This window comes from Bos javanicus, chromosome 11 (genome assembly GCF_032452875.1).
Source record: "Bos javanicus breed banteng chromosome 11, ARS-OSU_banteng_1.0, whole genome shotgun sequence".
In the NCBI taxonomy this organism is placed as follows: domain Eukaryota; kingdom Metazoa; phylum Chordata; class Mammalia; order Artiodactyla; family Bovidae; genus Bos; species Bos javanicus.
In genome coordinates this window covers 102,173,552-102,185,669 of record NC_083878.1, presented here as the reverse complement: position 1 = coordinate 102,185,669, position 12,118 = coordinate 102,173,552, and the positions used below count along the sequence as shown (strand labels likewise).

Below are 12,118 nucleotides of genomic sequence, written 5' to 3'. Positions count from 1 at the left end.
ATCCCTATTTTTTAGAAGTACTAATTTTACTTTGGTCAACACGGTCCAAGTGACAAGAGGAAAACCGAGAAACGAGAATTAACGGTCACCGCCTTTGGCCGGGACGGTTAAAATTTCCATAACGGGCACCGGGCTTTCTGATAAGCCACGCCCCCTTCTGGAATGTTCACCAGCACCTTCCCCCCTGCTTCACCCACTGCCCCTTCTCATTCTGCAGGTAGAGTTCTCCGGGGTAGGGTCGTCGCTGGCTCCCTTCTCCGGACTGGGCCTGCCTCGGCCTCTGCTTTGCTTCTCCGGACTGGGTCCGCCTAGGCCTCTGCTTTGCTTCTCCGGACTGGGCCCGCCTCGGCCTCTGCTTTCCTTTAGAGCCTTGATCAGAACTAATAATTATTTTTTGTCACCTTCGCAGCTAGTGGTGGCGCCTCGTCGTCGTCGTCGTCGTCAGTCAGTAGTAGCATCAAGAAAGAAAAGGGTAGGCTTTCCAGGGGGCTGTACTGTTTTCCTCTGTATTATTTCTTCTCTTTGCAGTCTTTTTTTTTTTTTTTTACTAAGTATATATCAGTTTCCCACCAATTACGTGTTGTTTACACACTATCCTATTTTAGATCTTAAATCTAAAGAGAAAAAAAAAATTGCTTCGCAACTCATAACAGGCTCTGCTGAAGCTCGTGAGGCGTCGAAGAGAGAAGAAACAGAATCGAACGGAAAAGGCAGGAGGGTAGGCGTACAGGGGCCCCAGGGTGGGCCTGTCAGGCGCGGCTGCTGCTGGCACAAATCCTGGGCCAGACCGCGCGGTCAACGCTAGGCCGCAAGCTTGCCTCAGGGGCCTCTGCCCCTCCCCCGGCTCCTGCCCCTACCTCACTCCCCCCACCTTCCTGCCCTTGCCTCTGTCTCCGCCTCCCTCCCTCCCCCTCCTGCCCCTCCCTCCAGTCCCGCTCCGCAAGACACTCCTGATTGGCCAGGCCCTAGCCCGGAAGTGGCGCCACGCCGGGCTTCCCGGCCTCTTGGCTGAGCCCCGCCCCTCGGGGGGCATCAAAACAAGAGAGCGGCGGCTGGGGCGGGCCTGCGGCCGGCCGACGCCGCGCAGGGGGCGGGGCCTGGGCTCGCGGCGCTCGCTAGTTGGCTGACGGGGGCACTTGGGGTTGCGCGGCCGCGCTTCCGCCCTCGGCCGACTGCTGAGCCGAGGCATGGAGGCAGGTTAGCCCTCGGCGCGAGGCCGAGCAGGGTTGAGGAGAACGGCGGGCTGGACGCTGCAGGCCCGGCGGGCCCGAGTGCGCGCGCGGCTGGTGAGTGCCGGGCCGCGTGGAGTAACCGTCGCGGCGCGTGAGGCAGGGGCGGGTGGGGGAGGGGCGGCGCGAGCTTGGCCGCGTCCTTCGGCAGAGTTGAGGAGCGCGAAGCGGGAGCATCCCCGCCGAGTCCGCTGGACCGCCCTCCTGTGCCTCTCGCGCCCCGGGGCCTCGGGTATTGGGACCCCCGTCCTCTCCTTTCACGTCGTCTACACTGCGGTCCCGTGTGAGCGGTTCTGGTTCTGGGCACTGTGTAGTTTCGGTGGGACTGATGGGGGGGGGGGTGTCTCGCTGTGGAAAGTCTCTGCCCTCTCGACGCCCTCTCCTTTCTCCTGATGGGGTCCGTGGCTTTGGAGAGAGTGCCACTTCCGCGTGGCCACCTGAGCCCTCCTGCCCCACCTGAAGGCGATGTATCGCTGACAGCCAGCCACAAGGGGCTTTGCCGCCTTCCCCATCTCCCAGGAGCGACAGTGTACCAAGACCGTGAAGGAACCGTCACGAGGCTCGAAGGATCCGTTTGCTATTTAAAGCGACAGAGATGAATTAGTTACTGACGGTCCTAGGACTGAACTCACATTTGCTGATTGGGGTTTTTTTTGACAAAGTGGCTCGCTGTCCCCTATGTGGGGACGAGGTCTCCCGTGAAACTGCTTTCCCCTGTGGAGTCAGAATGGCAGTAGACCCACAGGCAAGTTGTCTATAATGTGAGTCCGAGCTTTTTCATCAAATGGTTACATTCCGCTCTGTAAGTATTGATGTGAAACTCAGATGAAAGTATATAAACAATTTCCTCAGTTTTGTTTTGCCTTTTCAGAAATGTTCTTTGTGGAGCCAGAGTCTGGGTGTATATGAATGCAGATCCTCACCCATTCCCAAATAAATCCAGGCAGCTCAACTGAGAGGATCACTTCTCTGTAGGCCATCACCTCAGGTAATTTTTTTTTTTTAAGATTTATGTATTTTTGACTGTGCTGGGTGTTAGTTGCTGTGGGCATTCTCTAGTTGCGGTGTGTGGGCTTCTCATTGAGGTGGCTTCTCTTGTGGAGCATGGTTTCTAGGGCAGAATTCAGTAGTTGCCCCAGGGCATGTGGGATTTTCCTGGACCAGGGATGGAACCTATGGCTCCTGCATTGGCAAGGTGATTTCTTAACCACTGGACCACCAGGAACTACCCCAGGTAATTGTTAAATTAACATTTAAGGTATTTTTTTTCAGTCATTTAATATGTGCCCAGCACTGAAGTAAAGTATATACAAAACAGAACCTTGCCCCTTGAAAGACTCAAAATTTTTGAAGATGGAGCATGTATGTGGGAAACATCTGACAGTAAGCACCTCAGTCTGACAAGGTGAATGTAGTGATAGAAACTGTATAGAGTCCTGAGAGGACTAAGAAGAAAGTCAAAGAAACTGGAAAGGGAGGGGCTGAGTTAGACTACTAGCCCCCAGGCATGATGATGCTCAGAGATGAATTGCACATAGGTAGATCTCAAATCTGTCCTTTTATTGGACTCGCTGCTGGAATTGTTTTAGATTGAACCTGAGTTTTATCAGTGGTACCTCAACCATCTGCTTTTTTCTCCCAAGTTCCTTTGGTGAGTCATGTGTATTCAGGTTTAAGATCCAGGTAGAGGTCTGCCAGGTTCCTTTGGTGAGTCATGTGTATTCAGGTTTAAAATCCAGGAGAAGGCAGTGGCACCCCACTCCAGTACTCTTGCCTGGAAAATCCCATGGACGGAGGAGCCTCATAGGCTCCAGTCCTTGGGGTCACTAGGAGTCAGACACGACTGAGCGACTTCACTTTCACTTTTCACTTGCATGCATTGGAGGAGGAAATGGCAACCCACTCCAGTGTTCTTGCCTGGAGAATCCCACGGACAGAGGAGCTTGGTGGGCTGCCGTCTATGGGGTCGCACAGAGTCGGACACAACTGAAGTGACTTAGCAGCAGAGGTCTGAAGGGTAGGTGTTAAAGGCAGAAGAGCTCCCATAAATGCAGGTACTGCCAAATACCAGGAGGCATTTTAGGAAGAGCAAATGATGGGGAAATGGCAATAGATGATGCTGAAGCCAGCTCTTGCAGGGACTGGTGTGGTGAGCTCAAAAGTTATTGCCCAGATGAAGAGGACTCATTTGTGCTTTCAAAGTCCAGTTTTTGGTTTGGCCTTTGGCGGCATTTTGGGGAAGAATTGATTTTGGATCAAACAAGCTCAGTTCAGTCGCTCAGTCATGTCTGACTCTTTGTGACCCCATGAACCGCAGCACGCCAGGCTTCCCTGTCTATCACCAACTCCTGGAGTCCACCCAAACCCATGTCCATCGAGTCGGTGATGCCATCCAACCATCTCATCCTCTGTTGTCCCCTTCTCCTGCCCTCAATCTTTCCCAGCATCAGGGTCTTTTCAAATGAGTCAGCTCTTCACATCAGGTGGCCAAAGTATTGGAATTTCAGCTTCAACATCAGTCCTTCCAATGAACACCCAGGACTGATCTCCTTTAGGATCAAACAAGAGGCAGATCATTTATGTTTTCTTAGGGAATCTAGGCAAATAGTGAAAATGTATTAAGGCAGTGGCAGTCTCACTGACTGTTAAGTACAGATGTAATTAAGGTGGTAGACACTGTGGAACTTGTAGAGATGGATCTAAGGGAAGAGAGAATACAATTAACAGGTTACTGGTTTGAAAACTGCATGGTAATACCATGGATATAGAGAATACAGGACAGATCACAGATTTAAGGGAAGGACTTTGTTCTGTTCTGGTCCTGTTTACTCTGATGCACCAGTCAGGTGAGTAGAGATTTTTTATACAGTTGGATATTAAGTAGAGTCGGCCTTCCATATCTTTAGATTTCACATATGTGAGTACAGAGAGCCAGCTGTGTTCTTTGTGCTACACTGTTTTATGTGGGGAGTTGAGCATCTGCAGATTTTGGTATCCATGGTGGGGGTTTAGCTTCTAGAACTAGTTGCTTGTAAGTACTGAGGGACAGCTGTATATCTTTCTGGAATTTTAGGCTAGGCTATCATTATTGAGTAGCTGAAACATAGGTAAGCATTGCACTGAGTTTAAATACATTTTTAGTCTTTGGGAAGCTTCAGTATAAGTAGTAGTTAATGGGTTGAATTAAGTCACCTAGAAAGAGGATACTGAATGAAGAGGAGGATGGAACCCTGAGGACAAACCTTTGGACGTTTTGATATTAGGTGGGGGAAAAGGAACCAGATGGTTCAGAGATTGGGTAGAGGAAGTGAAAGGAGAATTGTATCTTAGCTGTGGATTAAATGTTGGCATTTTCACGTTTTGGAGTCCAGTAAAGACCAAACTGGATTTGATATTACAGAGATTATTAGGGACTTTTGTGAAAACATTCAGTGAAATGTAAGATAGAACCCAGAGTGCAAAGGAACCAAATAAATTATTTTTTCAAGGGTTAGCTTGCTGGTGCTGAAACGTTCTCTGTGGACTCGGTGCTTTCACTGCCGCAGGCTGGGTTCAGTCCCTTAGTTCAGTTTCGGGGAACTAAGATCCCACAAGCCACTTAGCCCAGCTGAGGGGGGAAAAATAAATGAAAGCAATTGCAAAGAAGTTTTTAATAATTAAATTAAAATTTTTTTTTAATTTTAAATAAAAAATTTTAAAAAATTAAATAATTAAATTCTAAGAAGTGGGACTTGGTGGTCCAGTGGTTAGAACTCTGGCTTCTAATGCAGGGGACACTGATTTGATACCTGGTGGGGGAGCTAGGTTCCCACATGCTGTTTGGTGCAGCCAATAAATAAAAAATTCCAAGAACTTTTAGCTAGGAAGGGTAGAAGAAAGTGGTTATTATGTGAAGTGTCTGGCCAGCTGTTACTGAGAAATGGTAGCCCTGGCTAAGTCAGTGGAAAGTAACAATTACATCTCTGTTGAAGCATCCTTTGTGATCGTCAAATCAGCTCTCTCTTTAATGCACAGGAGCAGCTCTGATTTCTGCAGCTTGAGGATTCCCCTGGACACCTGCATTTGTGGTTCAGTAATGGTTCCCAGCAGTAAAAACGCTGATGAAATTAACAAAACTGCCTTCCAGAAGAAGTGAGTTGTGCACAAACTTGCAAGGTTCATGGCCATCTACCAGCAGTTTTCCCTTTAAAGAAAAATCACAATGTACTTACTTTACCCTGTTCACATTTTTTGGGCTTAACTATCAGGCCAATGATGGTTTTGTTTTAAGGACATAACAACACCCGTTTATGACCTTTTGAGAGGAGCTATGGAAACAGATGTTTCTGTTGTTGATGGGCTCTATAGCACTGTTCTGTGTTCTGAATTCCCTTCTTACTTGTTGTATGACAGTAACTTCCAACTACTTTGAGAAAATTTATAGTTTTGCTTTCTGGAATGTGGAAGTAGGCTAGCTCTTTGAATGAGTTGAATAAAAATCAAACTCCATAATTCTTTTTTTTCCTTTGGCAGCACATGTGGGATCTTACATGTACCTCCTGCCTTGGAAGTGTGGAGTCTTAATCACTGGACTTCTGGGGAGGTCCTTCCATAATTTTCTTAATAGAAGGTTTCTTTTGCTAACTAACCCTTAATATTTATTGGAAGGACTGATGCTGAAGCTGAAGCTCCGGTATTTTGGCCACCTGATGCGAAGAGCCGACTCATTGGAAAAGACCCTGATGCTGGGAAAGATTGAAGGCAAAAGGAGAAGGGGGTGACAGAGGATGAGATGCTTAGATAGCATCACTGACTCGTGGACATGAGTCTGAGCAAACTCTGGGAGATAGTGAGGGACAGGGAAGACTGGCATGCTGCAGTCTGAAGGGTTGCAAAGAGTCGGACACGACTTAGTGACTGAACAACTGTTTAATAATTAAAGTATACAGCATTTTATTTGTATTTCAGTACGTTCATTTCTTCAAAGTTTCAGTTGACTGCAGTCCATTACTTGTTCAAGGTTGAAGCAATTGATGTTTGAGAAATCTCCCCTAAGTTTTGTTTTCTGTTTCCACACCCTGTAGACAGTGAAACTTAATAAATTAGATTTCATTAACGGGAAAAACCCAGCTTGTGCAGACTTTCTGGTATTATAGTACTGTGTTTTAAGGTATAAGAAGTTCTTTGAAATCTATATCCTGCAGAGACACAGTGACATCGTGTCCATTATATTACTCTGTATTCCCTTGTTTGCAGCACCCTTAAAAATGTTATTGAATTAGAAGTAGTGTCAAGAAAGGGCAAGACTCTCCAGTCTAACTCACATATTTTTTGCTTTTCAGAGGAGGACTGTGTAATTCATGTTATCTTTTTGTTCTGCTTTTCAGGAAGCTCCTAAATTAGGACTTAGTGAAATTTTTTCTAAATCAGTTTTGATTTCTCTCTCTAAATCTCCTTTTAAAATATCCTTTTCTATATGTACTTTAATGTTGAAAGCTGCCCTGAATTCTTTTCAGAAGCATGAAAAAAAATGCAGTTAATAAATTAATTTAAAAATTCAGTTCACAAGGCATGCATGTTTTTGATTATCCAGAAGTTATAAGATTTGTCAAGATGTGATTGATCTCCCATTAGCAGAGTTTGTTTATTCTGAATTTTAGGGTGATATGCGTTTAAAAATTTCACACATTGAAGTTTGTCCCCAAATAAGCAGTGACTTGAATCATATTTCTTAACCTTTTGTTGTCCCTTCTCCCTCTCTGAAAGGAAGCTTTTCAGGCATTTCTGTCTTACGAATTTCCCATAGATTTTAATAGCACCAATATATTACATACCTCTTTATGTATATCTGTGCTTTATACATAAAAGAGTGGGACTTTTTTTGTGTCCACTAGTTTTCATCTCCTTGAGAATGTTGTCCCTCCTGATGAGAATGAATGGTTTAAGTTCATCCGGTGAGGAAATGAATTTCATTGGGTTTACAGATGGGTTTGTAACTTTCCCATTAGGCTGATACTGTACATTCATTAGATAGTTAAGATCAAGGTTTCAAGATCAAGTTTGTTGGGTAATTTCCTGGCCCAGTTTGCAATAAAACATAAAACATTTTCATAGTATAAAACAGTTGGTTTGATTTCCCTTGGGTGTGGTTTTCTTTTTTGTCGTCAAAGACAGCTCATAGCTGTTTGGATAATGCCTTGTCTGATGTTTTTCTTGGGGATGGACTGGGGCTGTGGTTTTGGGCAGCATATTGCAGAGTTGAAGTTCCTGCCTCATCACACTGTGTCAGGGGTTACCAACATGGCTTAGCACCGGTGATATTAACCTTGATGACTTGGTTAAAGTTTTGTTTGCCAGGCGTCTCCACGTTCATGCATTGGAGAAGGAAATGGCAACCCACTCCGGTGTTCTTGCCTGGAGAATCCCAGGGATGGCTGAGCCTGGCGGGCTGCCGTCTATAGGGTCGCACACAGTTGAACACGACTGAAACGACTTAGCAGCAGTAGCAGCAGCCACTCTATGTGTGATTTTCACTTTTCATTGAAAGTGTTTCACCAAGTCCAGCCTTGACTCAAGATGAGATTAAGCTCTACTTCCTGAAATAGGGAGTATCTATATTATTTGCAGTTATTTTATAAGAAAAATTTGTCTCTTTCTCCACATTTGTTCATTCGTTTGTATCAGTATGGATTCATGTATATTTGTACTGTGGCTTATAATCCAATAGTACACTATTTTGTTACTCAAAATTCTTTCGGCTTTGGCCACAGGGATCTCTTTCAAGTTGGTGGCTAATATGTCCCTTTGACATGTTCCCATCCATCTGTGTTTTGAGCACTTTATTTCTGTTGCTACAAGATGCCTCAGACTCACTTATATTTTCCCTGCCCCAGCCTTTTGTTTCAGTGCAAAACACGTGCTTTCTGTTTAGCCATAGTATACTGCTTACTGACAGTAAACTTTCTCTTTGCTTTTATATGCATTTAGTGGCATCTTAGCTTGCTTTTATTACACCTCATTAGAATTGGAGATCTCTTTGGATTTGGCTTCCATCCTGTTTGCTAATCCTCTGCTTCATGCCATCTGTAGTTCTGATAAACTTGACTCTGTTTTCCTTCAAGCCTTTGACATATTTGGTTCTTGGGATTTCCTCTTGTTTCCAGGTACCATCTTGCTACTTTGTTCTCTTTGAGACTGCTAGGATTTGGGAAATTAATTTTATCTTAACTCTTTTTACTTGAGTTTGGATGGTGGAGGCTCTGATGGTATTATACAATCCAAAATTGGAAACTATCAAAAACTCAGTAGTATGAAAATATGAAACTCAGTAGTAATAGGCTTGTAGCTGTTGTACTTGTAGCCATTATGGTTTATACTAAATTGATGAGCAGTGAGTTATGGGCAGCAATTTATACACACACATGTAAATTCATATATGTACTTTCTAACCAGTAGAAAAAATTCTTCTCTGTATGAAGTTTTGTTATTGGTGTGGAGTAATATTTATGGATTTTTTAGGTTTCCAGGAATTTCTGGAAGATGGCCTCAGAGAATGTGAAAGGTTTCCTGACCTTTTGACTTGACTCCAGTACATGATTTAGAACACTCCAACGTCTGTACTTTATTTATTTTTGGCTGTGCTTGGTCTCAGTTGCTGCATGGGCTTTTTTCTTGTTGTGGTGAGTAGGGGCTATTCTTCATTGCAGTGCTCAAGCTTCTCTTCGTGATGTCTTCTCTTGTTGCAGAGTATGGGTTGTAGGGCACTCGGGCACAGTAGTTGTGGCTCCCAGGTTCTAAAGCACAGGCTCAATAGTTATGGTACACGGGCTTAGTTGCTCCAAGGCATGTGGAATTTTCTTGGACCAGGGATCGAACCTCTGTCTTCTGCATTGGCAGGTGGATTCTTCACCATTGAACCACCAGGGAAGCCCTCCAAAGTCTGTACTTTGAGAACATTGATAATTCTGTTTCTGTATATTTTCTATCAGTACTGAGTAGTTTGGAGCCTCCTTTATAGCACAGCTGTATGTCACCTTATGATGTTTGTTACTAACTGCTTTCATTGCATTATTTTTCATATGTCACAGATAAAAGTTTTTACAAGTAGTCTCAGATTGAGTTTAGCCAGGGATTGGTAAGCTGGCCAGCAGAATGTTCTGGATGTGATGGAGGCACATTTTAAGTTGAAGACAGGATCATCAGTAGGAAGTGTACCCATTCTCTACCAGAATAGTCCTAAAGTGTTATGTGATATTTTCTTTTAATCTTTCAATGTCTTCTTTTCTGGGTACAGGTGCAGAATGAGTACATGTTGTTGGTGTACCCCAGGTGGTACTTCCACCACTGACTTCCTACAACGCTATGCATCCAGGACCCACTCCAGTGAATTTCAGACAGCTGATGAAGACCTCTGCTACTGCTTGGAGTGTGTGGCTGAATACCACAAAGCAAGGGACGAATTGCCGTTCTTACATGAGGTAATTTATATGAGATGGGTGGTTTTTTCCTGAGCTTGATAACTAGAAAGGGGATACATTTGAACTGTATTGGAAGTATTCAAGGACCTTGACAGTATGATTTAAACTGTGAAGGTTAAAGTATTGCTAGTACCTAACTCATTACTTGTAGAGAGTGGGTGCTGAGTAATTGCTTATTAACTAATGGAATTGACACTTAAAGCAGAATTTTATAATTCTCCTTTTATAGTCATTTTATGTAAAGCAGTTTTATGAAATGTGTATGGGTTTTTTTTTGGTTCCATGTTTTTATGTCATTGTGTTTGACAGTGTTACAGGCAGGTGTTTGAATGGCCAATAGTTACTTTTTTTTCTTCTTTTCATTTAAAAAAAAATTTAAATTATTTCTTTTAATTGGAGGCTAATTACTTTACACTATTGTGGCTTTTGCTGTACATCGACATGAGTCAGCCATGGGTGTACATGTATCCCCCCATCCTGAACCCCCCTCCCATCATCCTTGTCACCCTATCCTTCTGGGTTGTCCCAGAGCACTGGCTTTGAGTGCCCGTTACACTGGTCATCTGTTTTACACATGGTAATATACATGTTTCAATGCTATTCTCTCAAATTGTCCCACCCTTGCCTTCTTCCACATAGTCCAAAAGTCTGTTCTTTACATCTGTGTCTCTTGTGCTATCTTGCATATAGGGTCATTGTTATTGTCTTTTCTAAATTCCATATATATGCGTTGATATACTGTATTGGTGTTTTTCTTTCTGACTTACTTCACTCCATGTAATAGGCTCCACTTACATCCACCTCATTAGAACTGACTCAAATGCGTTCTTTTTTATAGCTAAATAATATTCCATTGTGTATATGTACCAAAACTTCCTTATCCATTTGTCTGCAATGGACATCTAGGTCCCATGTCCTAGCTGTTGTCACTGCAGTGCTGCAGTGAGCATTGGGATACATGTGTCTCTTTCCATTCTGGTTTCCTCAGTGTCTATCCCCAGCAGCAGGATTGCTGGGTCGTATGGCAGTTTTATTTCCATTTTTTTTAAGGAATTGCCACATGGTTCTCCATAGTGACTGTGCCAATTTGCATTCCCACCAACAGTGTAAGAGGGTTCCCTTTTTTCCACACACACTCCCATATTTATTGTTCGTAGACTTTGATGGCAGCCATTCTGACTGACGTGCGATGGTACCTCATTGTGGTTTTGCTTTGAATTTCTCTGATAATGAGTGATGTTGAGCATCTTTTCATGTGTTTGTTACCCATATGTATATCTTTGGAGAAATGTCTGTTTAGTTTTTTGGCCCACTTTTTGATTGGGCTGTTTAGTTTTCTGGTATTGAGCTGCATGAGCTGCTTATATGTTTTGGAGATTAATTCTTTGTCAGTTGTTTTGTTTGCTGTTCTTTTCTGCTATTCTGAAGGCTGCCTTTTCACCTTGCTTATAGCTTCCTTCATTGTGTAAAGCTTTTAGGTTTAATTAGGTCCCATTTGTTTATTTTTGTTTTTATTTCCATTACTCTGGGAGGTGGAATCATAGAGGATCTTGCTGTGATTTATGTCAGACAGTGTTCTGTGTTTTCCTCTAAGAGTTTTATAGTTTTTGGTCTTACATTTATATCTTTAATCCATTTTTAGTTTATTTTTGTGTATGGTGTTAGAAAATGCACTAGTTTTAATCTTTTACAGATGGTTGACCAGTTTTCCCAGCACCACTTGTTAAAGAGATTTATTTTTTCTCCATTGTATATTTTTGCCTCCTTTGTTGAAGATAAGGTGTCCATAGGTGTGTGGGTTTATCTCTGGGCTTTCTATTTTGTTCCATTGATGTATATTTCTGTGTCGGTACCATACTGTCTTGATGACTAGCTTTGTAGTATAGTCTGAAGTCAGGCAGGTTGATTCCTCTAGTTCCATTTTTCTTTTTCAAGATTGCTTTGGCTATTTAAGGTTTTTTGTATTTCCATACAAATTTTGAAATTATTTGTTCTAGTTCTTTGAAAAATACTGTTGGTAGCTTGATACGAATTGCATTGACTATAGATTGTTTTGGGTAGTATACTCATTTTCATTATATTGATTCTTCCAGTTCATGAACATGGTATATTCCTTCATCTATTTGTGTCATCTTTGATTTCTTTCATCAGTGTTTTATAGTTTTCTATATATAAGTCTTCTGATTGTTTAGGTAAATTTATTCCTAAGTATTTTATTCTTTTTGTTGCAATGGTGAATGGGATTGTTTCCTTAATTTCTCTTTCTGTTTTCTGATTGTTAGTTTATAGGAATGCAAGGGATTCTTGTGTATTAATTTTATATCCTGCACCTTTACTGTATTCATTTATTAGCTCTAGTAATTTTCTGGTTGTGTCTTTTGGGTTTTCTATATAGATGATCATGTCATCTGCAAACTGAGAGTTTTACCTCCT

General features: G+C 42.9%; 1 protein-coding gene across 8 annotated transcripts in view; it reads left to right on the top strand.

Moving 5' to 3' along the window:
• The first annotated feature begins 200 nt into the window (after positions 1 to 200).
• Positions 201 to 12,118, top strand: part of SETX (senataxin) — a 91,540-nt gene continuing 79,622 nt past the window's right edge. For 2 of the 8 annotated variants that reach the window (XM_061433935.1, XM_061433931.1), the window contains exons 1-5: positions 203 to 472; positions 606 to 718; positions 2,101 to 2,217; positions 5,244 to 5,360; positions 9,502 to 9,685. In XM_061433935.1, the coding sequence (XP_061289919.1) occupies positions 5,305 to 5,360; positions 9,502 to 9,685 (240 nt within the window). In that variant the 5' untranslated portion in view covers positions 203 to 472; positions 606 to 718; positions 2,101 to 2,217; positions 5,244 to 5,304. Of the gene's footprint in view, positions 473 to 605; positions 719 to 1,197; positions 1,287 to 2,100; positions 2,218 to 5,243; positions 5,361 to 8,726; positions 8,888 to 9,501; positions 9,686 to 12,118 lie in introns of those variants that run through there. The other 6 variants (XM_061433938.1, XM_061433936.1, XM_061433933.1 and 3 more) reach the window with 6 other exon arrangements.